The following is a 25,382-nucleotide window of genomic DNA, read 5'->3' on the forward strand; positions in this document are numbered from 1 at the left end:
TTTCATCTGTGCTTACTTTACAGTGCTGTATACTTTGTACTTCTCCATGTGTGTCATACCACAAGAACAGATTTGTACCGGATTTGCTGCTAAATACGGTCCATTTGACCTTATGTGTCTGTCCTCCTACAGCAGAGCCTGCTGGTTTAATAAGGCTTATGCTGCCATCTTTAGGACGTTATGCTGTAATTCCTCTATATTGAGTTAATCTTCGACAATAGAACGATGTGTGTACCATGTACATCTTTTTTTGTCTAACATTTGAATGCTTTTAGGGAACATATAACAAATACATTGGTATTCAAACAGACAGATACCCTTACAACACTTAATCATGTTCAGCCTGATATAATAATGAAATAATAGTCAAAAAAATCTGTTTTTTTTAATGGAAGAGTTTACCGAACCTTCAGTTTGCATTTGTGTTTTATGTTTTATATCATATCTGATACATGAGGCCGTTTATGGCTCATATAGTACTATATAGTGAGAATATGGATCTCATACTCAAGAAGGAAAAAACACATAAGGCCCAAACTGAGCAAAAATATGCATTTATATGGCCTTAAAAGGTCAAATTCTGATAACGTATAATGTAAATCAATGAGATATTTATAACAGTATAGCATACACTTACATAAAATGCACATAAATATCAATATCTGCCAATAATGTCTTAGTAAGATGATATTTAAATGCTTTGTTTTATGATCAAAGCTTGACAAATAAACCTTCCTCAAAAGCCTGATGATCGTATTTGATCATGATTTTTCTAAAAAAAAAAAAGATGGATAATCAAGTAAACTGAAGTTGCTTCAGTCCAGGAATGTTCATCTTGAAATATTACTCACAATATCAAAGTTATTCTTATGTGTACTTAATACAAATAAGTAAAGATTTCACAGCAAAAAGACACGAGCTGAACTACTAAAAGGCCTTTTAATAGCTAACAAAAGTGTAAACTATCAATCAGAGGGCCGAAGGCATGCAGAAGCAAAACTTTTCAACAAAGTTTATATCTTAGAAATACAATATACTGTGTAGGCTTTATAGGGTTAAAGCTTTTGTTTTCGTTTTTTTAATAGTGATTCTGAATCATATTCATGTACTATGGTATTTTTCTTTAAAGGCGGTCGGCCGAAACTTTACTTTATACGTTTTAAATATGGTTATTTTTCTTACACAAACCCATCGATTCGCTTCAGAAGGCCTTTATTAACCCCCAGAGCCGTGTGGATTATGTTTATAATGGTTGGATGCACTTTTTTGGGCTTCAAATTTTGGCCGCTTGGAAAAGCCAGGACATTTTATATAACTCTGATTGTATTTGTCTGAAAGAAGAATATAATTTACACCTAGGATGGCTTAAGGGGTGAGTAAATCATGGGGTATTTCTCATTTTTGTGTGAACTATCCCTTTAAGACGCCCCTCCCCCACTTTGTATTGTAGTCTTTTATTATGAAATACAACCCTGTCAAAATCCCTACCTGCGCTTTCTGTTGAACTGAACGCATCATAATGCTTCCGTGTTATTTTTTCACGGGCTTTACAATAACGTAGAGCTTGTTGTAAAGAAACCTGCTGTACATCGCAGTCGGACACCATAAGCCGCAGCTGTCGCTCTGTGTCGGCCTCTTTGTTTTGGACCAGCGTCTGTCACTCTCGCGCGACGACCAATAGGAGAACGCCTTACTTAACCCATTCGACCAATGAGCGTTGTGTTTTGTTCCTGTGTGCCAGTTCTGAGGCGCGCGCGCGCAACGAGCCGTCGAGCTATTTCTACTTTTACCCGCCTTCGCGAAACCGCTTAATTGCGCGTTTTAGCAGAGTTGTTTTTATTTAGCCACGAGCTTCGATGTTCAATCTTCCAAAAAAAATATTTTTTGGTTGTAACCGACAGCCGTGTTTGTCGTAAAATCCTAGGAGGACATTCAAACGGAAGGCGCGAGCCGGTTTGACGGGTGTCAGCGCGAGACCGTTGCTCGCTTTTATTTTCATTTATTCTCGTTCACAAGTTACCGCTTCACCTTTGAAACGGGAAAAGAAGTACTCGCGCTTGTATCTCGTAAGTAAAACCCGTTTTTCATTTCGCAGTCGCGTGAAGATAAACCATGGCGCAATTTCACGAGGATCCGGCGCTGCTCACTAAAGAGAAACTGAAGAGCGAGTTATTGGCCAATCACGTCCCTCTCCCGAGCGCGGACAGCAAGAAAGACGTGTACGTCCAGCTGTATCTGAAGAACCTGACCGTGCTCAACAAGAAGAGCATCTCCGCCCCGGCTCCGGACACTTTCTCCAGCGATGAGGACACGACAGCGCCGCTGGTGTCCAACAGAAGCCGCTCGGGGAGGGTGAGACAGCTCAAATATAAGGCTTGGGGGGAACCAAAAGCATGCATTTAAAGGGATAGTTCACACAAAAATGAAAATTATCCCATAATTTAATCACCCCTTGGGGTCCAGTTGACCCCACTGGACTTTTCCTTCATTTTTAAAAAGTGTTCCCTTCATCTCATGGGGTATATGACTTCTCCTAAATAATCTATCTAAACATGCACAATAAATCTGGGCTTGATTTGGTTTTCCTAAAGGTGTGTATAGAAACTTTTTTCTTCACTTTGTCACAAAAATAAAACAAAATCCAGTATAAATCAGAAAATGTCTACATTTATATCAAGATCTGGTCCTAGAGCATAAACACAAAGTGGAATGAACTTTCTATCTCATACACACACACATGTGCACACACACACACACACACACACACACACACACGTGTGTGTGATTGCAACAGAGAGCATTTGTATAGAAATTGGCAAATAAAATCAACAAAACTGGCACAAATCTGAAAAATTGCCATACATAAATGAAGGACTAATACTAGAGCACAAATGCAATATGGAACAAGCATGTACACACACACACACACACACACACACACACACACACACACACACACACAGGTGTCTGGGGCATTTTTTAGATTTTGGTAATGAATGGAAAAATGTAAAAAATAAACAAAAAATATTTGTCAAAAAAATACAAAATAAATCCAGTATAAATCTGAATTTCTACATTTATATCAAGGTCTGGTCCTAGAGCATAAACACAAAGTGGAACAAACTTTCTATCTCATACACACACACACACAAACACACACACACACACACACACACACACACACACACACACACACACACACACACACACACACACGTGTGTGACTGCAACAGAGAGCATTTGTATAGAAATTGGCAAATAAAATCAACAAAACTGGCATAAATCTGAAAAATTGGCATGCATAAATGAAGGACTAATACTAGAGCACAAATACAACATGGAACAAGCATGTTCACTCACACACACACACACACACACACAGGTGTCTGGGCAATTTTTAGATTTTGGTAATGAATGGAAAAATTTACAAAATATATTTTTTTATTTGTTTGTCCAAAAAATAAATCCAGTATAAATCTGAAAAATTCTACATTTATATCAAGGTCTGGTCCTAGAACATAAACACAAAGTGGAATGAACTTTCTAACACACACACACACGCACGCACGCACGCACGCACGCACGCACGCACGCACGCACGCACGCACGCACGCACGCACGCACGCACGCACGCACGCACGCACGCACACACACACACACACACACACACACACACACACACACACACACGTGTGTGACTGCAACAGAGAGCATTTGTATAGAAATTGGCAAATAAAATCAACAAAACTGGCACAAATCTGAAAAATTGCCATACATAAATGAAGGACTAATACTAGAGCACAAATGCAATATGGAACAAGCATGTTCACACACACACACACACACACACACACAGGTGTCTGGGGCATTTTTTAGATTTTGGTAATGAATGGAAAAATGTAAAAAATAAACAAAAAATATTTGTCAAAAAAATACAAAATAAATCCAGTATAAATCTGAATTTCTACATTTATATCAAGGTCTGGTCCTAGAGCATAAACACAAAGTGGAACAAACTTTCTATCTCATACACACACACACACACACACACACACACACGTGTGTGACTGCAACAGAGAGCATTTGTATAGAAATTGGCAAATAAAATCAACATAACTGGCATAAATCTGAAAAATTGGCATGCATAAATGAAGGACTAATACTAGAGCACAAATACAACATAGAACAAGCATGTTCACTCACACACACACACACACACAGGTGTCTGGGCAATTTTTAGATTTTGGTAATGAATGGAACAATTTACAAAATATATTTTTTTATTTGTTTGTCCAAAAAATAAATCCAGTATAAATCTGAAAAATTCTACATTTATATCAAGGTCTGGTCCTAGAGCATAAACACAAAGTGGAACAAACTTTCTATCTCATACACACACACACACACACACACACACACACGTGTGACTGCAATAGAGAGCATTTTTATAGAAATGGTCAAATACTAGAGCACAAATGCAACATGCATGTTTATACACCCACACACAAAATCAATTACCGGTAAGTAAAATGTCCAAAAACAATTTAGATTTCATTAAGATCATTATTTAAGTGATTTTGTCATTTAAAAAAAATATTTTTAATGAGCCATTTTATGGCCTTGTTAAGTAATTGTGCTGTAAATAGGTAAAAAACTACCAAATATCCACACAAACACAGCATAAATGTAAAGTTGAGAAGTAAATAAAAAAAATGATATATAGTTTTCCATGTAAAAAATGTATATTTCCTTATGCAATCGCTCTGTAAATGTTTGCGGTCTATCTGACAAACGTAAACCCTACTTGAGGGACGATTAAGGGTTAAGCCATCCTAGGTGTATATAGGGCTGGGACGGTATGGATTTTTTCTTACCGCGGTTGAAAAGCAAGAAATTCCCGCGGTTCAGCGGTAAACCGCTTTAAACGGCTCCCGCTCGACTTTCGCGCACGGCTGCACACGCACACACCAGCACAGGCAATTGAACATAATAAGGAACATGTTTATTTTACATTTATTTTTTCACGTTTAGAACAGGAACAATTAGAACAGAAATGGAATGATATCTGAAAAAAAAGTGCTGGCAAAACGAAATATAGACTAGGCTATGGTTTACATCCCAGCCTTCATATTGTTTGCTGAGAGCAGATCAGATCACGACTGAGAGATCTGAAGATGGAACTGCATAAACAAAGACAAACAAACACATTTTTATTTATCGGTATTGATCAGTAATATATATGTATTTGTTTATTTATTTCCCATATTTTTACTTTCAGATTACAGTCGTCGTCATCAAACAATCACTTAAACTATAGACTTTCGCGCACACCCGCCCATATAATAGAAAATATTATTTATATTTATAGTATTTATATTTTATATTACATATTTTTAAATATTCAGGCTATTAATTTACATTTACATCGCGTGTGCGCTTTTGTCTCAGTGGTTAATGAAGACTATAACGAAGGCGCACGGCTATTTAATTTAACAAAGTGTAGTCACTCGCTGTTCACACTACCTTGATTGTATAGCCTATTATGCTACTTTTATTATTTATATTTATTTTTTATAACATTTACATATTTATATTATTTTACATATCTCGTGTGGTGTGCGCTTGTGTCTCAGTGGTTCAAGGCTATTTAACAAAGCTTTTTAGGCTAATTTAACAAGGCTATTTAGGCTAATGATTGTATTTAACATATATATATATATATATATATATATATATATATATATATATATATATATATATATATATATATATATATATATATATATATATATATATATATTATTTATGTAATATAAATATATAATTATTTATGTAATATAAATATATATAATTATTTATGTAATATAAATATATATAATTATTTATGTAATATAAATATATATAATTATTTATGTAATATAAATATATATAATTATTTATGTAATATAAATATATATAATTATTTATGTAATATAAATATATATAATTATTTATGTAATATAAATATATATAATTATTTATGTAATATAAATATATATAATTATTTATGTAATATAAATATATATAATTATTTATGTAATATATAATATATATATAAATAAATAAATAAAATTATTTATATTTTTTATATTACATAAATAATTTTTACATATTATATTAGGCCTATTTTTACATATTTATATTAATTTATATATAGGCTATATTTCTATCTCGTGTGCGCTTTTGTCTCAGTGGTGCTATTTAACGAAGGCTATTTAATTTTACAAAGTGTCGCTGCTCATACTACCGTGATTGTATATTACTTATTATTTATATTTATATTACATATTTTTACATAGTCATATTAATTTATATATCTCGTGTGCGCTGTTGTCTCAGTGGTTCAAATATTTAACGAAGGCTATTTAATTTAACAAAGTGTCGCACACTACTGTGGTTGTAAGCCTGCCAGACGGATATCTTTTTCGATAGCCTTTTAATGAAATTGGAATTTCAGAATCACATAGCCAACTTATACTTAATTGCCTACAATACAGGGCTCCAGACTAACTTTTTTCACTTGGAGCACAATGGCCCCCTACTGAAAATTTTAGGGGCACAACCAGAAATTTTAGGGGCGCACACCGTAAATCAACATGCTAACCAAATCTACTAATGTCCACTGTATTACTAATAGGGATCGGTATCATTAAGGTTTAAATGGTATTACTACTCTTACCGATACTGCTTATCGATCCTGGGCTGCATTTCCCGATAACGTTGTCTCTTAGCGCGCTACGAAGACTCTAAAGGTATAACTTAACTAAAGGTATACCATTTCTAGGTGTGTTCCTCGAACTATACCTTAGGAGGTTACTTAAGGTAAACCTTCTTAAGTGCGACGTTAGCAGGTGCTGTCCGTGGTGGCGGTGCTGAAGTGGCTTATATCGATGGCTCAAGAATCGATTATTTACTCTATGCAGGGGCTGTTTCACTGCTTTATGCGAAAAATAAAACAAGCACTTCAGAAATAGTTGAACTTGCAAACTAAATTTTATATAATTCTGACATGAGTACGCGAACCAGCAATTTCATACTCAACCGCATCATGGTCAACCCGCTACACTAACTGGCAGTATGCCTTCACTGGCATTTGAAAGAGTCATTTATATTATTACAATATATTTTCCATAGTGTGTTAATTTACTCCACAATCAGGGATGATTGCCCAGCAGCTGCATTACATTATTGTGTAAATAACTAATTTCTGTTACTGAATGAACGCACCGCCACCCCGAGGTGTTACTCAGCCCATATCCATCCCCAACCACCTCCAGAAAACTCCCCACGGCATAAAAACGGAGAGCCGCCAGCAGCTGGATTTCAGGGCTGAGAGGGTAGCTCCGTCCAGTTTGTCTCGACAAAGTTGGACCAACAAGATCTAAAAGCTGCTCAATTTGCTGTCGTGGCAGGCGAAATTTATTTTGAATAGCGGCTTCTGACATAGTAGCCAGGGGACTAAAGTTTTCACGTATGAAATAGTGCACATACACTACATGGCTCCGCGGACGGCGCCGTCTTTGATTTAGCACAACTATTCGCTGTCTCGCTGCCATAGTTTGACCAAACTCCCCTCCACAATCATTCCCTTTAAATAGGCTCCTAAGCTTTTCCTGTCTAATGGTTTGCCAGCTGATGTACCTTTGGATAATATAATTAAAAATCTAACAACCATTAGTGTAATGACAATTGTAATCCTTTCATTAAAAAAAAATAGCCTGATTGAACATTGGGTGTATATTACAACTTCAGAATTATATTCGTATAGACTGACATGTAAAGAAGCTTTTTGCACAGTGGTGGCCACTAGTGGAATGAACTGTCAATAGTGATAAGGTATATCTAAGAGTGGTCCAGACCAACCTTACGAAAGTAATACTTACAGAAGGTATTCTTATCTAAGATGGTTTCGGGAAACACGTATTAACGTTAAGGTAAACCTTAAGGTATAACTTAAGAACGACGTAGTGTTAAGAAGGTTTCGGGAAATGCAGCCCAGTACTTTAACAGTATTCTTATCGGTTCTTTTTATACTTTAAATATCTTTTTTTTTTTTTATAAAAAAAAAAAAACACAATTAACAACATAATTAACATGGCTTTACAATCTGAAAAGTAAAATATCTATAGCAAAAGAAACCGCAAAGTTTGAACAAAAATATAAAACATCTATTTGTAAATGGACCAGTGTGCAGGCATTCGGAAGGTCTGCTAACATTAATATTACAGTAAAGAACAAACCTACAAAGAAATCTAATAAAGTAATGAAATGTAAAATAACACTGCATAGTTTTCACTGTATAAATTGATAGATTAATGCTTATAAAGTTATTAATTCAAGAGATGTGAATATTTTCTATTTGCCTTTTGTTCGATTCGAATGAATGGCTCAATCGTCAGCAGGTTTATTAGACGCTGCCCCTTTAAGACCGATCAATGTAGAACTAATAATATCATATTCTCCTATTTCTTCAAACTATTTACGCCCATTTAAGATATAAACTGTTAAAATAACTACTCTCCAATCCGGTCATTTTGACACCGGCTATTTGTTGTTTATTTGATGGTTTAGACGCGCACACGAAGCCTAAAATATTAAGTGCAAGTCGGTCCATTTCGCAGCACACACATATAAGCCGCCTTGAAGTTGGAAACAGCGTCTCTTGCGCGGATTATTGTGCATTTAATATCTCTTTATTATCAAACACATCCCGCAGTTTAGCAACAGTAGAGACTGCAGTTTACAACAATCACTGATTCTGAGTTAAGTTTAGGTTTAGGGAGAAATGACAGCGGAGCTGTGAAGGGAAGGATGAGCTCGACGAACACGGCTATAGGAATAGTTTTACCTCATACCGTCTTTTTATAATTCTTAGAAGCCAAAATCGAAAATAAAATTAGATTAATATCACAGCACATCCCTAAAGTTTAAGCAGACTAAACTTTTGTGTAGTTCTCTTGGCCATCGTCACTCATTAAGCTGACTGTGGTGTTGTGTTCGCTGTAGCTCCACGTGAGAGAGCTCACTCGCTTTCTCTCTCGCTTTCTCTCTCTTTCTCTCTCTCTCTCTCTTCTGGATTGCGAATGGCAAAAATGCATCACGGACAAATGGTTTAATATGATCTCATATAGAAACGGCTGGCAAAGATAGAATTTGCCAGACATAACGTCTATCAATTATAATTAGTAAGTGCATTTTCTTAATTTCTCCAGTACCGACAGCAGGCAAATTTACTGGTCGCACATGTGCGACTGGATGTAAAATTCAGTCGCACACTCTCAAATTTTAGTCGCAAAATGCGACCATTTAGTCGCACTCTGGAGCCCTGCAATAGATTATTTATTGATTATATTGAATGAAATTTCGCAGGCCCAGCTTATTTGTAGTCAATCTTTCCCAAACAGAGTTGGAAGAGAGTTAAAACTTACCAGTACTAAGGAGTGCTGAGGCAGGTCCAGCTCAGTTTGTTCTTTCTGAAGCCGTGTTTTTTTTGCCAGCTATGGGAGAAAGCGTTCGACACAAACCAATGGCCCGGGCGGTGCGTTCTTTTTCTGCATTCATGACTTCTAACTCCCGACGCGCTATTGTCGGCTGCGCAACCATGTGAGAGAATTTTGTTAAGCACGTGCAATTAAAAACTGAGGTCCTGCTTATGCGCCTGTATTTTATGCTTTAGTAAAATTAAATTCAAATTATAGGCTACAAGACATTACACAGGTACAAATGGAATGTTATAATGGAACATTGCGCTCCCCAACTCGCGAAAGGTCGGATTTGCTCCATCTTTTGATTAGGTTTTGTTTAGAAAACCTTGAATCCATATAAGACGCACATGTCATTAGACACAATCCATGTCATTAGAATCAATGAATCCATGGAATTAGACACGACGTGCACACATGGGCAGGCCAAGGTTTTTTTTTTTTTTTATGCGGTGATGGCGGTGACGATCTCAGACCCGCGGTAGGCGTCACGTGACCGCGGTAATGCGGTAACCGTCCCAGCCCTAGGTGTATATGACTTTCTTCTTTCAGTCAAACACAGTTATGTTAAAGATGTCCTGGCTCTTCCAAGCTTTATAATGGGAGTGAATGGGGGTTGAGATTTTGATCCCTAAAAAGTGCATCCATCCATCATATAACTGCTCCACATGGCTCGAGGGGTTAATAAAGGGCTTCTGAAGTGAAGCCATGCATTTGTGTAAGAGAAATATTCATATTTATAACTTTATGAACTATAATCACTGGCTTCCGGTAACGGCTGTACGTGAGTCTAGTTCCGGCGGAAAAGTGACCTCTGACCCGACACATGACGTAGGATGTAGGAGTAGCGTAAGCTCAGGTGAGAGGAGACGCCTCTCGCTGTTCAAACAACAAACTCAAGCTCCTCCCACATTTCCCTTTAAAAATTCTCGTTTTAGGCTCTAATTCGTGACCGGTGTTTTGTTTTTGCTCTATCCACTGCGCTTCCATCAATACGTCATGTGTGGGGTCAGAGGTCACTCTTCTGACTCGCGGACAGCCGTTACCGGAAGCCAGTGATTATAGTTTATAAATATAGATAGTTTTCTCTTATACAAACGCATGCCTTTGCTTCAGAAGGCCTTTATTATCCCATGGAGTCGTATGGATGCACTTTTTTTGGGCTTCAAAATCTAAAACCCCCGTTCACTCCCATTATAGAAGAGCCAGGATATTTTATAATATAACTCTTGATTGTGTTTGTCTGAAAGAAGAAAGATATATACACCTAGGATGACTTGAGGGAGAGTAAATCATGGGGTGATTTTCATTTATTTTCTTCAATTTCATATTGTAAAGGTCCCATGGCATGAAAATGTCATTTTATGAGGTTTTTCAACATTAATATGAGTTCCCCTAGCCTGAATATTGTCCCCTAGTGGATAGAAATGTTGATGGGTGTAAACCGAGTTCTGGCTGTCTTTCTCTGCCTTTGAGAAAATGAGAGCTCAGATGAGCTGATCTGGAATTTCCCTGTTATGACGTCATACCAGGAAAGGTTACCTCCCCTTCCTCTGCAACATAAACTAACACTCATTTCAAATGCAAAGATGTCAGCCAATCACAACAGTGGGCGTTTTCACTGAAGTCTCACAGCAGACACGCCCCTTGAAACAGGTCATTCAGCCAGAGGGGTAATAACAGTATAGAAAAAATGCCTTTTATTTCTAAATTATGAAATTTTTTAATGTAAAAATCATACTAACAATATAAGTTCACCTCAGGAAACATTATAAAATAATAGAAAAATGCCATGCCATGGACCTTTAAACTCTGTGCGCAGTCAGAAATGATCAGATTTGTTAGCTGGTTAGTCAAATCACATCAAAATACATTTTCCTTCTGATGTTTCCTCCAGAAAGCCACAAGAAAGACAGACAGAGTTCGGGCTGAAGAGAACGACGGTTTGGGTTTGACTGACGAAGAGTTGAAGGTTCAGCTTCTCAAGTATGGAGTCCAGACTGGCCCAATTGTTGGTTAGTATTACGGTTTGTGAATATGTGAATGCCCATGTGTAGATATTGTGTTCTCATTTCCCCCGGTTCTGTATCTCAGCATCTACACGTAAGGTGTATGAGAAGAAGCTCCAGCAGCTCCTGGAGCATCCGCCGCTGGAGAACATCCTGCCTGAACCCGAGACCACCATCCCGGAGGCCATCACCATCAAAGCTGACGGAAACCAGAACGGCAACACACACTCGGCTGAAGATCAGTACAGCGACAAAGAAGAAGGTAATGCAGGAGTAATCGATGTGTGAAAGTTCGGTATTTCAGTACCGAAGTACTGGTACTTGTGACATCCCTAGCATGTTCAAGTGTATCAGCTACAGATTTTAAAACACTAGGCATTGGGTGGGAGAAAAGGTTGATGCATCGCTATTCGTTTTCTAACGATTCAGAAGCGATTCTCAAAAATTCAGAATCGATTCTGTGTTTAATTCAAACGGCCACTTCACCAGTGTGTGTGTGTGTGTGTGTGTGTGTGTGTGTGTGTGTGTGATAGGCGAACGTTTGTATGCTGGTGAATTGGCTTTGTTTAAGATAAAATGGACAAACTAGGACCTGCTCAGGGGCGTCGCACCCATGGGGACACTTTTCCCGGTGAGAGGCTTCAACACCCGCACGTTTTATGCAGTTTTGCACAAACGCCTTACAGTAGTCGCTCCTCCGTTTCTCTGGCCGCTCTGTGTCTGCGCTGCGGCTGCCTCCCCATTTCAAAAATGTATTTTGCTTATTACATACATGAAAATCCCTCACCTTTTGGCGAAATATCGTCGTTTTGAAACCAAAATAGGTGACCTACATGAATCAATAGGTGCGAGTGTCAGAAGGGAGCGCGAGATTCAGTGAACTGCGGACTAAGTTAAAATTTTGTTCTTGCTTGGGGTTTTTTTTGTGTCAATGTCAGAAAGCATTTTGTATTATCCATCCGTTGTTTTTAAAATAAGTTAAATGACGGACGTTTTACTGTTAACACAGCCCTCATATACATGTCGGATTCGTCTAAAATAAATTATACTTGATATTCTTTTAAGAAGAAGTGATTCGTTTTGCTATGATTGGACTCCTGTCTATTCATTGTCAACTGTTTTCTGTAAATATGTTTGTAGCTTCAGGCTAACATTTATTCAGCTAATGCGTGTCCTGTTTAAAATGTAGGCCTACAATGTAAAAATGCAAGACAGCACGTCACAAATAATAGCCCTTTTCCCTGTGGTATTTAGTATCATATTAGGATATTGGAATAATAAGTTAAGTAGCCTTTCTTAAGGCGAGACACGGCAGGTGAAAACATCGTTTTTTCATGCAGTGGTCAATTTTTAGATTTTGGGCCAGTTTGCTCCCTTAACATGTAAGCTTTCATGTCAAAATAAAAAAAATGTCAACATTACACATTAAGTTGGTTATTTCATTATATTTTGTCACCGTGCGCCTTTAGATTTCTACCCGAAATCATCAGAAGTTATTCTAGCGCGATCTCTCGTGCCGTCTCCATTCACAGAAACATGTCATGCTTGGTCTCATTATAAAGCTCGCAGTCTCACACACAGCACTGTCTAATCCAAATATGGATATTTCCTTTGTAGAACTAACCAACCGCGAAAGTTTGCAGCCGAACACCACATCTGATTGGTCGATGTGAATTTCTCACGCGCTGCCGCTTGCTTGTGTATTCTCTGCTTGAGAGAAAGTGCAGACAACGCTGAAATCGGCTCATAAACGCTCACAGAAAAGACCAAGTAGCAAGAGCAAGTAAAAAGAAAGTAAACAACAACAGATTAGATGACGAAACCCCGTCAGAATTAGATTCAAATAGTTATAGATGGACATATGCAACAAACAGGGACAGTTCGTCTGCAGTTTTTGTGACTGGTGTTTGTTAAGGTAGTTCTCTTAAGGTAGTTCTCTAATAGCTATTGCTATTAATAATTTATTCATTTATCAATTTCCACGTGTTTTAAATATTATACACTACTGATATTAATTAACTGAATATATATTTTGTTTGTAGGTTGGGGGTTTTATAGAAATGTATGCAGTTATACAGTATAAAACTTTAAAGGCCGTTTTCTCAGAATTAGTTTTTTCTCACACTCAGAGTCAGATATATCCACTTCAAGAGCACCTACAAGTACCAACTTTAGCAGTCTTATGCTGAACTATATTCTGAAGGCTTTTACAGAGGGATTTGTTGATATATCATTCCTATCCTGAGTTATAGGTCCTTTAACTCCAAAAAACATGGCGAAAATTGATTTTTTAAGGCTATTGTCAGTATTCTCCAATTTACTAAAGCACAAAATAAGATATCCAGAATCCCCTCTGTAAAAGCCCTCTCATCTAACATGTCAACAAATAGAACCAAGAATTTTAAACATGGTCCTTTCCAATTTCCAGATTTTGTTTTTGGAAAAGTATGCAAATGAGCGTATATTTAAGTATATAAGGCCTCATTTGCATATTAAAACATTAATTTACACAAAACTTGTAATACATTTTTTTCTTATGTTTATGCCAGTAATAAACTGGAGAAGTTTCACAGTGATATCTTGTAATTAAAAAAAAATCCCTATTCACCTGTAGTGTCTCGCCTTAAATGAACACACAATGTTCCTTTGTTTTTGTTTTTTTACTGTTTCCTAGGGGTTTCTTAATTTTAGACTAGTTGACCAGCACACATTATATACAACCTCTCCCCAGGTTGGCAAAAAAAAGCATCTCAAAATGCATCAGATTGATGCTTTAAAATATGGAATATTTCAAAAGCACTTCTAAATTAAATTCATATTTCCAGCCAACGAAATTCTGAGCCAAAATAACGATGTGGTGCTCAAGTCGGCTATAAGGCGCTTTCCTTGCCATTAATGCTTAATAACACTGCTATGTCTCCGATGCGGTGGCCGGGACATAAACCCACCAACATCCATGGCATAATTTTTTTAATGACTTATTGAATATTGCTGAACTACTGCACAATGTTTCAAACGAATGGAAAATTCTGAACAAAGACTTAGTTTTGGCGAGTGATTGGTTAAATGTCTCATGACTGTTGCAGCTCGGCAGGTTTTCTCATGTGAGATGTTATGCGCACACACTGAATTTGGCTTCTCAGCGAGAGCTAAAGTTATTTATCTTCTGCATTAGCCTATGTTTTAAAGATTTTTCTGTGGCTCTAACCAAAATAAAAAAAAATTAGCTTTAAAGAAACTAATTGAGAACTGTTTATTCTTAATGATTGTTCTTTGCAATTGTATGGCTTACTATATTTCATTACAGCTTGTTAATCTTGAATATAACTTTGTTAATAAAATAAAAGTATTGAAAGAAATCTTCATAATAATTTTTAATATGGCAATACTGTCAAACCGATATTCTATAAACAAAATGCATATTAGCTCGAATTTTGGTTAAAATATAAAGTTCATGTATTTGCACAGCAGGATTATTAGTTACCAAAAATGTATGTTAAGAATCGTTTTGGGAATCGGATCGTTACTCCCAGAATCGGATCGAATCGTTAAGTGCCTTTAGAATCCCACCCCTACTAGGCATCATGCAATTGCTGACTTTATAGGATTGCACTGCACACTTTCAAGTCTTACAGAACACAACAAATTAATGCAGAAACGTCTAACAAAATTGCCTCTTTTCCACTGTCAGGGCTTTCAACGGGCCGGGCTAATAGCCTCAGATCTGTAGCACTGAGCCCAAAAACACGCTGTGTTTCCACCGTTGGGCCAGAAGCTCCGCAGCGCTTCACTAAAACCCGCCTGTAACAAACCTCTCTGAAACAACGTCACATCTCACCAACAAATGGAAGTTTTATCAGAAACTAGCGAGATCGCAAAACGAACATAACAGCGGCTGTTTATTGGCATTTTTGTCATTTACTTAAAGCTTTAAAAACGAAGCTTCAATGTTTTACAATAAGTGATACATTGAATTAATCTGTCAAGACTGCACATTAGAAATATAGAAATAAAGTGATATTCACTGTTATTTCATAAAAGAAAGACGACACGCGATAGTGTCTGTTTCTGTTTATTTGTAGTCACAGGATGGCATGCTTACATCACATTTAAAAAAAGAATAATTTCTACACATTTTCCACCAAAAATACGACCTGAGCAGCTTTAGCACTCTCTCCAGTCACTGTCCCAGTACAGTTATATTTTCAGTCAGAGAAACAGAGGACGCTCCCGAAAAAATGTGCTTTATTTTATGACATGCGGAGCTAAATATGGATATCAGACAGTCGGTATAAAGAGACTAGGCGTACTGACAGATGAAATAAATACACGTGTGATAGCCTATATGATTTATCTGATTTCTCCAAGCGGAAGTATTTACCATGTTTACTATAGTAATAGTTTGCGTGTGAGTCTTTTGCATCGCATATAATATTTCTGCCTTAGATCAGATCAGAATCCACATCGGCTCACAAACAGAAGTTATTTCAAACACTCTCTGCTGTCTGAAATGAGCAAAAATGATTTTAAGTCTTTAATGCTGATGTTAGCTGGTGTATGAAATCATCCGTGGCACTGCCGTGTCCAGGCTCAGATAAACTCTGCCTTTGTTTGTAACCACTCCTCAAACCTGAGCTGGCCTAATTTGGACCAAGCTATTTGGTGGGCCAAAAAACCCTGGCCGTTGGCCCCGAGGAAGCCCTGACGAGGCCCGATCAAAGCCCCGGAAGTGACAGTGGAAACTCGACTGGCCCCGGCGGCTATTGTGTTCCAAAATCGGCTCAAAATATAAAACATGTTTGATCTCATCCGACTGGATTGAATCAGAGAGTAAAGCTAAAAAAACTAAAATCTGTGCTCATCATACACAACACTATTTTAATTGCAATCTGTCAACTCTGCCTGACCAAAATCAGACTGGCTTTGATTTTTTTGGCAGCTAGCATTGACGCACCCAGACTGTAAATCCGCCAAAAATTAAGGGCATAAGTTCTGTAGTATATTCCAGCTTTAAGTAAAACAGTAAACCACCTTAAAGGGTTAGTTCACCCAAAAATGAAAATTCTGTCATTAATTACTCACCCTCATGTCGTTGGACACCCGTAAGACATATTCGGAACACAAATGAAGATATTTTAGTTGAAAGCTGATGCTGAGAAAGGCTTCAGACAGGCCTCCATTTGCATTCAGTACATTTACACTCCCAAGATCCATGAAAGGCACTTAAAACGTTGTTACAAAGTCCATTTCACCACAGTGGCTCTACAATAATTTTACGATGCGACGACAATAGTTTTTGTGCGCAAAAAAAAATCGAAATAACGCCTTTATCCAGCTTGTTCTTGTCTTCCGTGTGTGCCTCCACAACGCATGCGCGAGAATATGACGCAGATCCGGCGTTCGGACACATGACCCAGAAGCGATTTGTTTACGAGCAGAGGAAGACGCGCGTGTCTAAGCTGTTGAATCTACATTGATCGTGCTTTAGGTCTCGGCGTAGTGCTCAAAATGGGGCTTAAGTGTGTATTTCATGGATTCCCGAACGCTGGCGCTACGTCATATTCTCGCGCATGCGTCGTGGAGACACACACGGAAGTCGAGAACAAGCTGGATAAAGGTGTTATTTTGATTTTTTTTTTGCGCACAAAAACTATTGTCGTCGCATCGTAAGATTATTGTAGAGCCACTGTGGTGAGATGGACTTTGTAACGACGTTTTAAGTGCCTTTTATGGGTCTTGGGAGTGTAAATGTACTGAATGCCAATGGAGGCCTATCTGAAGCCTTTCTCAGCATCAGCTTTACACTAAAATATCTTCTTACGGGTGTCCAACGACATGAGGGTGAGTAATTAATGACAGAATTTTCATTTTTGGGTGAACTAACCCTTTAAAGGCTTTAGCTTGTTGAGGAGAGCTAAGCTATCAGAGTCTGCATGTGACCCGAGTCATCCAGACAAGCACTTTTTCTTAAGTCTTCTAAAAAATTGCACTAGAATTAAAACAATTGCATGGTATTTTATGGTCACATTAATTTCCTTTTCACCAATTTTGCTTTGCATTTGATTGGCAGAAGTTGATCCAGTACCTGAGCCGGTTCCTGTCGTGACTAAGCCGGTGCGGAGCAGAGGAAAGACTCCAGTCACCACCAGGACCAGCAGCAGGCAGCGCACTAAAGTAAAGCCTGCGCACGCACTGGGAAAATACAGACTCACAATAGAGTCTCATCAGGTGATTCATTTGAGCTTCCTTCTGTTCAGCAGCAGGTGGAGGAGGAGACGGCATCAGCCATTAAGGAAGCATCCTTGGACGGAGGAGATATCCTGAAGGAAATCTTCCCCAATGAACCTGCCACACCAACCGGAATAATGTGAGTATGAAGATGAGCCGTCCGAGTGAAGGCGTCATATAAGAGTCTACTTGGTTAAGTGTCTGGGTAGGGTTGCTCCAGTCGTTCGTCAGTTTTTTCTTAAATTGGAACGTAAAGTCCACACTAGAGGCTTAGTAACTACTAGATGGTTTGTAACTAACTCTATACTTTTTTTGGTTACACCATTTGTTCTTAAGGCAGAACGTAACTAGTAGGTCGTAAGCTCTCCGTAAAGTAATGCGCATAATATGACGTTTACCCTCAATGATCCAATAGCAGCCTTCAAATACGTGAGCAAAAGTTGTGTTGAAATACCGTGAATTTCAGTGTATCCTTCATTATTATAACTTCTTTTGCCTCACGTAACAACGGTAAAAATAAGTTTCCATTAAATATACTTAATCATGAATAACATAAGTGCTTTTATATATAAATAACATTCAGAAGCATTCAGAATATGAAACGACATTAACATGGATCAATAAATTATGACTGATTTTATTTGACATCATGACATGCACAACACGGACAGATTCACGCAGCGGCACGCACAGTTTTGGATGGTTTTGTGTTGAAGAGCTGCAAATAAAGTCATCTATTCGCATAATGTTTTCTCTCTTAAAATGTAAGCGAGTGTAAATGTCAGCATTATCATACATGTGTAAAGAATTGAAGACTGTCATGTAAAACAAGAGCTTATAATGCAGTTCAGTCAGTCTGCTTTATTATTCCAACCATTACTCCTGATCGGAGGCTTCAGTAAATATTTAGTTTATACGTAGAGTTACGCTTCAACTAAGTTTAATGGTGCAACGCAAAAATATTTAGTAGTGCGTAAGTTGTAACTTAGTGCCCATTTACGTCAAAACTAGGTTAAGTTGTAACTTGCGCACAACTGGTGCAACCGGCCCCTGGAGATTGAGCGCTTTAAAGTTAATGTGGAAGATGTGAGTGTGTTTTTATTTTGTGACGGTACCATATTTTGTATAAAATTGAAAATAGACAGATTGGACCAAAGAAAGTAGTTCACCACTTCTATCACAAAGGGATTTTGATTTGAAAAATGATTTACAAAAAGAAGCTAAGATTGATGTTAATTTTGAAGAAGCTGATAAGGTGTTTCTCATTGGAGGCTAATAAAAATGCAACTTTTAAAAATTACTGTATTTGTATGTTATTATATTCAAAGTCAAAAGGGGGGGGGGGGTGCTATATTTGAACAATTTAAAATTTGAAAACATTTTAAAAACCTGCAAGCAATACAAACCAGGGTTATAATAGTTAACTAAAACCATACAAATGAAATAAATATGATAAATGTTATAGAAATAAAATAAATGTTAACTGAAATTAAATATATAAATGTTAAACTTTTTTTATTTCAGCTAGTTGCCAAGGCAGCATTTCTTATTTTAATGTATTTTTTACTTGATGTACTAAATTACTAAAACATAAACTGAATAAAAAATTTATAAAAGCTATATTTAACTATTAAAAATTACAAAAACGAACACAATTACTAAAACTTGACATGAAAACAGAAATTTAAAAATTGTTTAAAATATTAATAAACTATAATAGTATCTCAATAATACTAAAATAACAATGATACGAACTATTCTGTCGTTCTATATTATATGCAACTTGTTTCCATGTTATATATGATTCTCTCTATATAAAAAAATGGTGAAAAACTGCAAATTGCATGTTGATGATAGTCACTTATCAGCAGTGTTGGGGAAAGTTACTTTGAAAAGTAATGCATTACAATATTGCGTTACTCCCATAAAAAGTAACTAATTGAGTTACTTAGTTACTTTTTAAGAAAAGTAATGTGTTACGTTACTTTTGCGTTACTTTTGCGTTACTTTTTCTCACCTGGGCTGGGCTTGCTTTTTAGTTTTGTTTTTTAATAGCAAAAAAAGTCCTTTTTTGTGCAAATGTAAAGACCTCTTCATACCAAAATTGAAATAATAGGCCTCAGGCTGAGGTATAAATGTGCTGCCATTCTGGATAATGGAAGAATAGGACGCAGGAGAAAAACGTTTTACCAATAAAAACAAAAAATCTAGTAATTTTTGCTCATGGCTTAACTGAATCATCAAAGGTCAGCAGCACGACGTTGGTCAATAAAGGTAGATTAAATGCATAAAAATATTTGTTCTATTTAACATTTATATATTTGAGGTTTGAGTACTCTGATTTTGCATTTGACTGATTTTATTCATTTTGAGGAGGACAGAATCTTTATTGTGCAAGTGAGATGAGTAAATGCTCACATTTAGTCTAGAACTACAATAACCATCATGTTCACACACAACGCCTCTGCACTTACTCTCAACATGGGGGCAGGAGAGCTGTCAGTCAAATAAATGTGAAAAAGTAACTTGCGTTACTTTTTTGAAAAAATTATATCAGATATTTTGTTGTAAATTTGAAAAGTAAAGCGTTACTTTACTAGTTACTTGAAAAAGTAATATTATTACGTAACTCAAGTTACTTGTAATGCGTTACCCCCAACACTGCTTATCAGTGCTTTAATTAAACCCACATTTATGTTTTCTACCCGAACAGGGCCACATGTCGGAGGCCGATCCACGGTGCGGCCGGACGTCCGGTGAAGCCGCTGAACCTCTGGTCGGAGGAGCCCATCTTTCAGCAGAACATTTACACAGCGACTAAATCCTCCATCACAGACGTTCGCAGCGCAGCACCCGCCGCCCCTCCCAAACCCCGCCGCTGGCTCGCTTTCTGGTTGAAGCTTCTGGTGTTCATCGCACTTGCTGCGTCGCTGTATTACGCCTTCCTGAACGTCACCACCGATCAGATCAACTCCTGCCAGCTCTATGTCCAGGACAATGTGATCACACCCATCGTCAAATACATCAGTTGGGAAAGCCCATCCGAAGGCGAGGCCAGCGAGTGAGAGCGAATCCGTCGCGTCAGCATGCATCTACTGTCAGACTGATTTTCTAGTCCTTTAAGGAGCAACGCATCGGCAGGGTTTGGGGAGGGAGGGATTCTGGTTATCGCAGTTTGACCTAGCGGTCACATCTGAATAGACTCGTGTTTCAAGTAGTCTTTAAACTCTGTGTGTTTTGATCTTGCTTTGTGATTTTTACGGTTTTGTAGCATTCGAGACGACGTAGACGAGTGTAGTGTTCATTCATGATCGCCAACAGCGAATCATTCTACCTGTTCAGAAGCACACAACGAGAGTTTAGGACTCGCCTGCGTGTTTCTTCAAGTGCCAAGACGCGGCCAACACGAGCACAATTCGGTTTCACACACACACATATCACGGCTGGGAGGAAGACACTCAAGCTGAATGTTTGCAAAACGAAATCTTTTTAAACGTTTTCTTGAATAAACCGGTGAAGTTTATTTTTTAGCATGGCTGAATCTGACATTATGAAGTGTTGCTAATGAGACCAGAGTGAGGATAGTGGTCTTGCATAGCAGGTGAAACTCACCAAAGGAAATATATGGGTCATATTTCACCGCAAAATCTCAAATATATATATTAATCATACTCGGATCAAGCTCAATTTAAGAACATTTGTCTGGGGACTCTGTATTTTCTACTGCACAAGAGGTGTGATCAACGAGCATAATTCAAATGACTGTACGCAATTGGATAGTCCTTCAACCAATCAGACCAAAAGAGGCGTGATCAACGGGCATAAATTAAATGACTACGCAATTGGATAGTCCTTCAACCAATCAGACCACAAGAGGCGTGATCAACGGGCATAAATTAAATGACTACGCAATTGGATAGTCCTTCAACCAATCAGACCACAAGAGGCGTGATCAACGGGCATACATTAAATGACTCTGTACGCAATTGGATAGTCCTTCAACCAATCAGACCACAAGAGGCGTGATCAACGGGCATACATTAAATGACTGTACGCAATTGGATAGTCCTTCAACCAATCAGACCACAAGAGGCGTGATCAACGGGCATAAATTAAATGACTGTACGCAATTGGATGGTCCTTCAACCAATCAGACCACAAGAGGCGTGATCAACGGGCATACATTAAATGACTCTGTACGCAATTGGATAGTCCTTCAACCAATCAGACCACAAGAGGCGTGATCAACGGGCATACATTAAATGACTCTGTACGCAATTGGATAGTCCTTCAACCAATCAGACCACAAGAGGCGTGATCAACGGGCATACATTAAATGACTTTACGCAATTGGATAGTCCTTCAACCAATCAGACCACAAGAGGCGTGATCAACGGGCATACATTAAATGACTCTTTACGCAATTGGATAGTCCTTCAACCAATCAGACCACAAGAGGCGTGATCAACGGGCATACATTAAATGACTCTTTACGCAATTGGATAGTCCTTCAACCAATCAGACCACAAGAGGCGTGATCAACGGGCATACATTAAATGACTCTTTACGCAATTGGATAGTCCTTCAACCAATCAGACCACAAGAGGCGTGATCAACCGGCAACGACCCGTCATCGTGTTAAACCCGCCAATAGCGCGCCAGGTGGATACGCCAGTCTGTGATTGGTTCCGGCAAAAGTGTAACAGAAGCAGTAGAAATGAATGTACAGGTTTCCAGACTGAGTTACAAGGCGAAATCAAATCACCAGCAGATCAGGCTGGGTTTACCCAGTCTAATTCATTACTATAGTACAAAAAAAACATTTGTGTTACTATAATGGTGAAAAATTATTACTTAAATTAATAAGGCACAATAATTATTTTTTACATAAAATTGCCATACATTTAATTTAATAAATACAGACAGTGGGTGTACTTAACATTTATTTTTGGCGTTACAGTAAATGAGAATTGTGTGAAATATGCGTAATTGGAAATATTCTTTTTGGGATTTTGTTGTGAAATATGACTTTGAAATGCGCTTGACGGTTTTCGGGAGATCGTAGCTTTTGATGAAATGATTTGTAGCATTGAAATGTTCAAACTTCTGAACGACCAGCTCAGATAATGTCTGCTTTTAGACTTTTTAGATTGATATTTGTCTTTTTATCCAGAGCTTGAAAGAAAATGTGATCTTATATGAAAGCCTTGTGTAGTAAATAATGCTTCACTTTCTTTCTTTTTTTTATTGGTAATGGTGGCTTGTTAAATGTATTTGTGATGTTTTCAAAATGTGATGTGGCATTGTAGCCGATTTAAAACCCGTAATGAGAATCGAGTCCGCTGACACTCGCCTGTTATTGACTGTAATCAGACTGTCTGTGATTCATCTGACAATATGAGTTCATTTCTTATCGGTGATTTTTATTTTTATTTTTTTTAAACCGAACCGTTGTCCTCTGGAGTATATCTTCATTTCATTCAAAAGAATACATCTGTGATGCATCTTCATTAGCAGGGTTTGTTTTTATATTTTGCTACTTTTAGTTTAATCACTTTTTAACTGCAATATTTTTCTAATGTCTTTTATTTTTAAATGCAGTGGGTTACTTTTAAATGTACATATACCGACTCCACTAACCACTAACTAACATCTTAGTTTTGTACTGCTGTGTCAAAGGCAGTGAAGGGCATACAAGTCCAATTTGCACTTTGTATTTAGGCAGCTAATATTGTGGAAAATTGGTCATATGGAATGATTTGAATATTTATCCTTGATTCAATACAAATCTGGTGTGAAATAAAAGAAAACCATTGAATCCCAGAGGTGACCCTTCCTTGTAGTTTATTTACAGCAAGGTCAGTTCAGTGACTGACACACACACACACACACACACACGACATTCCAGCAATTTGATTTAATCAGGAATGTTTCCTGTCATATTTGACAGGAGGTTTGACCTTCAGACACATCATTGCAACCAGCAATTCATATAATCAGTCCTTAGATATACATACACAAAATATATTTTGCAATAATTATCTGCTGCACAATATGCACATAAATTTGAAAGACGGCAGACGGTGACTTTGAGTTGAATGGAATCTCTTGCGTAATGCACACTCCGGGAAAGCCCCGCCCCTCACTGGTCGAGCGAATTCTACTATGGCGAAGGCTTGGTTCATGAATATTAATTAGGTAATGTGACGTTAGGTAATGTGACTTTTTCTTATTTCCGCTATTAATATTTTTTACTATATAAAAATTTCTCAGATATTGTTTTTAGATAAATTAATGTCATTAGCAAATATAATTGCAAACAAAAAATCTTGAATGAATGTAAAAACGTTTTCTTTTATCACTGATAAAACTATATTATAATATATATTATACTATATTTATATCTGTTCATAGTTCATTGTTTATTAATATTACTATGTACATCCACTGTGTGGTTGAAAAATAAAAAATAATAATTGCGACGTTTTATTTAACAACTAGAAAAAACAAAACAAAAAGTCAGAAACACTGAAAAGGCTTTAAAAAAAACATATATATATATATATATATATATATATATATATATATATATATATTAATATTCATGAGCCAAGACTTCGTCATAGTCAGAGCCGTATAGAGAAAAACATTTTTGGGAGGAAAGGTCAGAATTGCGAAATAAAAAGTCGCTATTATCTTTATAAATGTTTGATTCTGTGGCGTAAACAAGCTTTCACAGTTTTCTGCATTGAAAATGCTTTTTTTTTTTTTAAACGTCCAAAATTAATATTCATGAGCCAAGACTTCGTCATAGTCAGAGCCGTATAGACTTTATAACTGTTTATATCTGGAAATTTTGGGGGAAAAAAGGTCAGAATTGCGAGATAAAAAGTCACTTTTATCTTTTAAAAATGTTTATTCTGTGGCGGAAACATAGTTTTCTGCATTGGAAAGGCTTTAAAAAAAAAACACTCAAAATTAATATTCATGAGCCAAGACTTCGCCATAGTCAGAGCTGTATAGACTTTATAACTGTTTATATCTGGAAATCTTGGGGGAAAAAGGTCAGAATTGCAAGATAAAAAGTCGCTTTTATCTTTTAAAAATGTTTATTCTGTGGCGGAAACATAGTTTTCTGCATTGGAAAGGCTTTAAAAAAAAAAAAAACGTTCACAATTAATATTCATGAGCCAAGACTTCGCCATAGTCAGAGCTGTATAGACTTTATAACTGTTTATATCTGGAAATTTTTTGGGGAAAAAGGTCAGAATTGCGAGATAAAAGTCGCTATTATCTTTTAAAAATTTTAATTCTGTGGCGGAAACATAGTTTTCTGCATTGGAAAGGCTTTAAAAAAAAAAAAAAACCTTCAAAATTAATATTCATGAGCCAAGACTTCATCATAGTCAGAGCCGTATAGACTTTATAACTGTTTATATTTGAATTTTTTTGGGGGAAAAAAGGTCAGAATTGCGAGATAAAAGTCGCTATTATCTTTATAAATGTTTTATTCTGTGGCGGAAACACAGTTTTCTGCATTGAAAAGGCTTTAAAAAAAAAAAAAAAAAAAAAAACGTTCAAAATTAATATTCATGAGCCAGGACTTCGCCATAGTAGGATTAGT

At 37.1% G+C, this 25,382-nt stretch overlaps 1 protein-coding gene across 4 annotated transcripts; it reads left to right on the top strand.

Annotated features, from left to right (window-relative positions):
• The first annotated feature begins 1,739 nt into the window (after nucleotides 1–1,739).
• Nucleotides 1,740–23,582, top strand: tmpob (thymopoietin b). Of its 4 annotated transcripts, none has more exons than XM_079808959.1 (6): nucleotides 1,740–2,352; nucleotides 11,419–11,536; nucleotides 11,616–11,792; nucleotides 17,601–17,704; nucleotides 17,788–17,897; nucleotides 20,472–23,582. In XM_079808959.1, the coding sequence occupies exons 1-6, from the start codon at nucleotides 2,113–2,115 to the stop codon at nucleotides 20,821–20,823; spliced, it is 1,101 nt and encodes a 366-aa protein (XP_079665085.1). In that variant the 5' UTR covers nucleotides 1,740–2,112; the 3' UTR covers nucleotides 20,824–23,582. The 4 variants fall into 4 exon arrangements, with proteins under 4 accessions (XP_079665085.1, XP_079665086.1, XP_079665087.1 ...); XM_079808960.1 differs by having other exon boundaries at nucleotides 17,791–17,897; nucleotides 20,472–23,580; XM_079808961.1 differs by having other exon boundaries at nucleotides 17,604–17,704; nucleotides 20,472–23,580.
• The last annotated feature ends 1,800 nt before the right edge of the window (nucleotides 23,583–25,382 follow it).

Source organism: Gobio gobio, assembly GCF_949357685.1.
Source record: "Gobio gobio genome assembly, chromosome: 25".
NCBI lineage: Eukaryota > Metazoa > Chordata > Actinopteri > Cypriniformes > Gobionidae > Gobio > Gobio gobio.

Coding starts and splice junctions, on each gene's coding strand:
- tmpob (XM_079808959.1), top strand. CDS start 2,113: ATGGCGCAATTTCACGAGGATCCGGCGCTGCTCACTAAAGAGAAACTG. Junction 2,353..11,418: donor ACAGAAGCCGCTCGGGGAGG/GTGAGACAGCTC, acceptor TGTTTCCTCCAG/AAAGCCACAAGAAAGACAGA. Junction 11,537..11,615: donor CCAGACTGGCCCAATTGTTG/GTTAGTATTACG, acceptor TCTGTATCTCAG/CATCTACACGTAAGGTGTAT.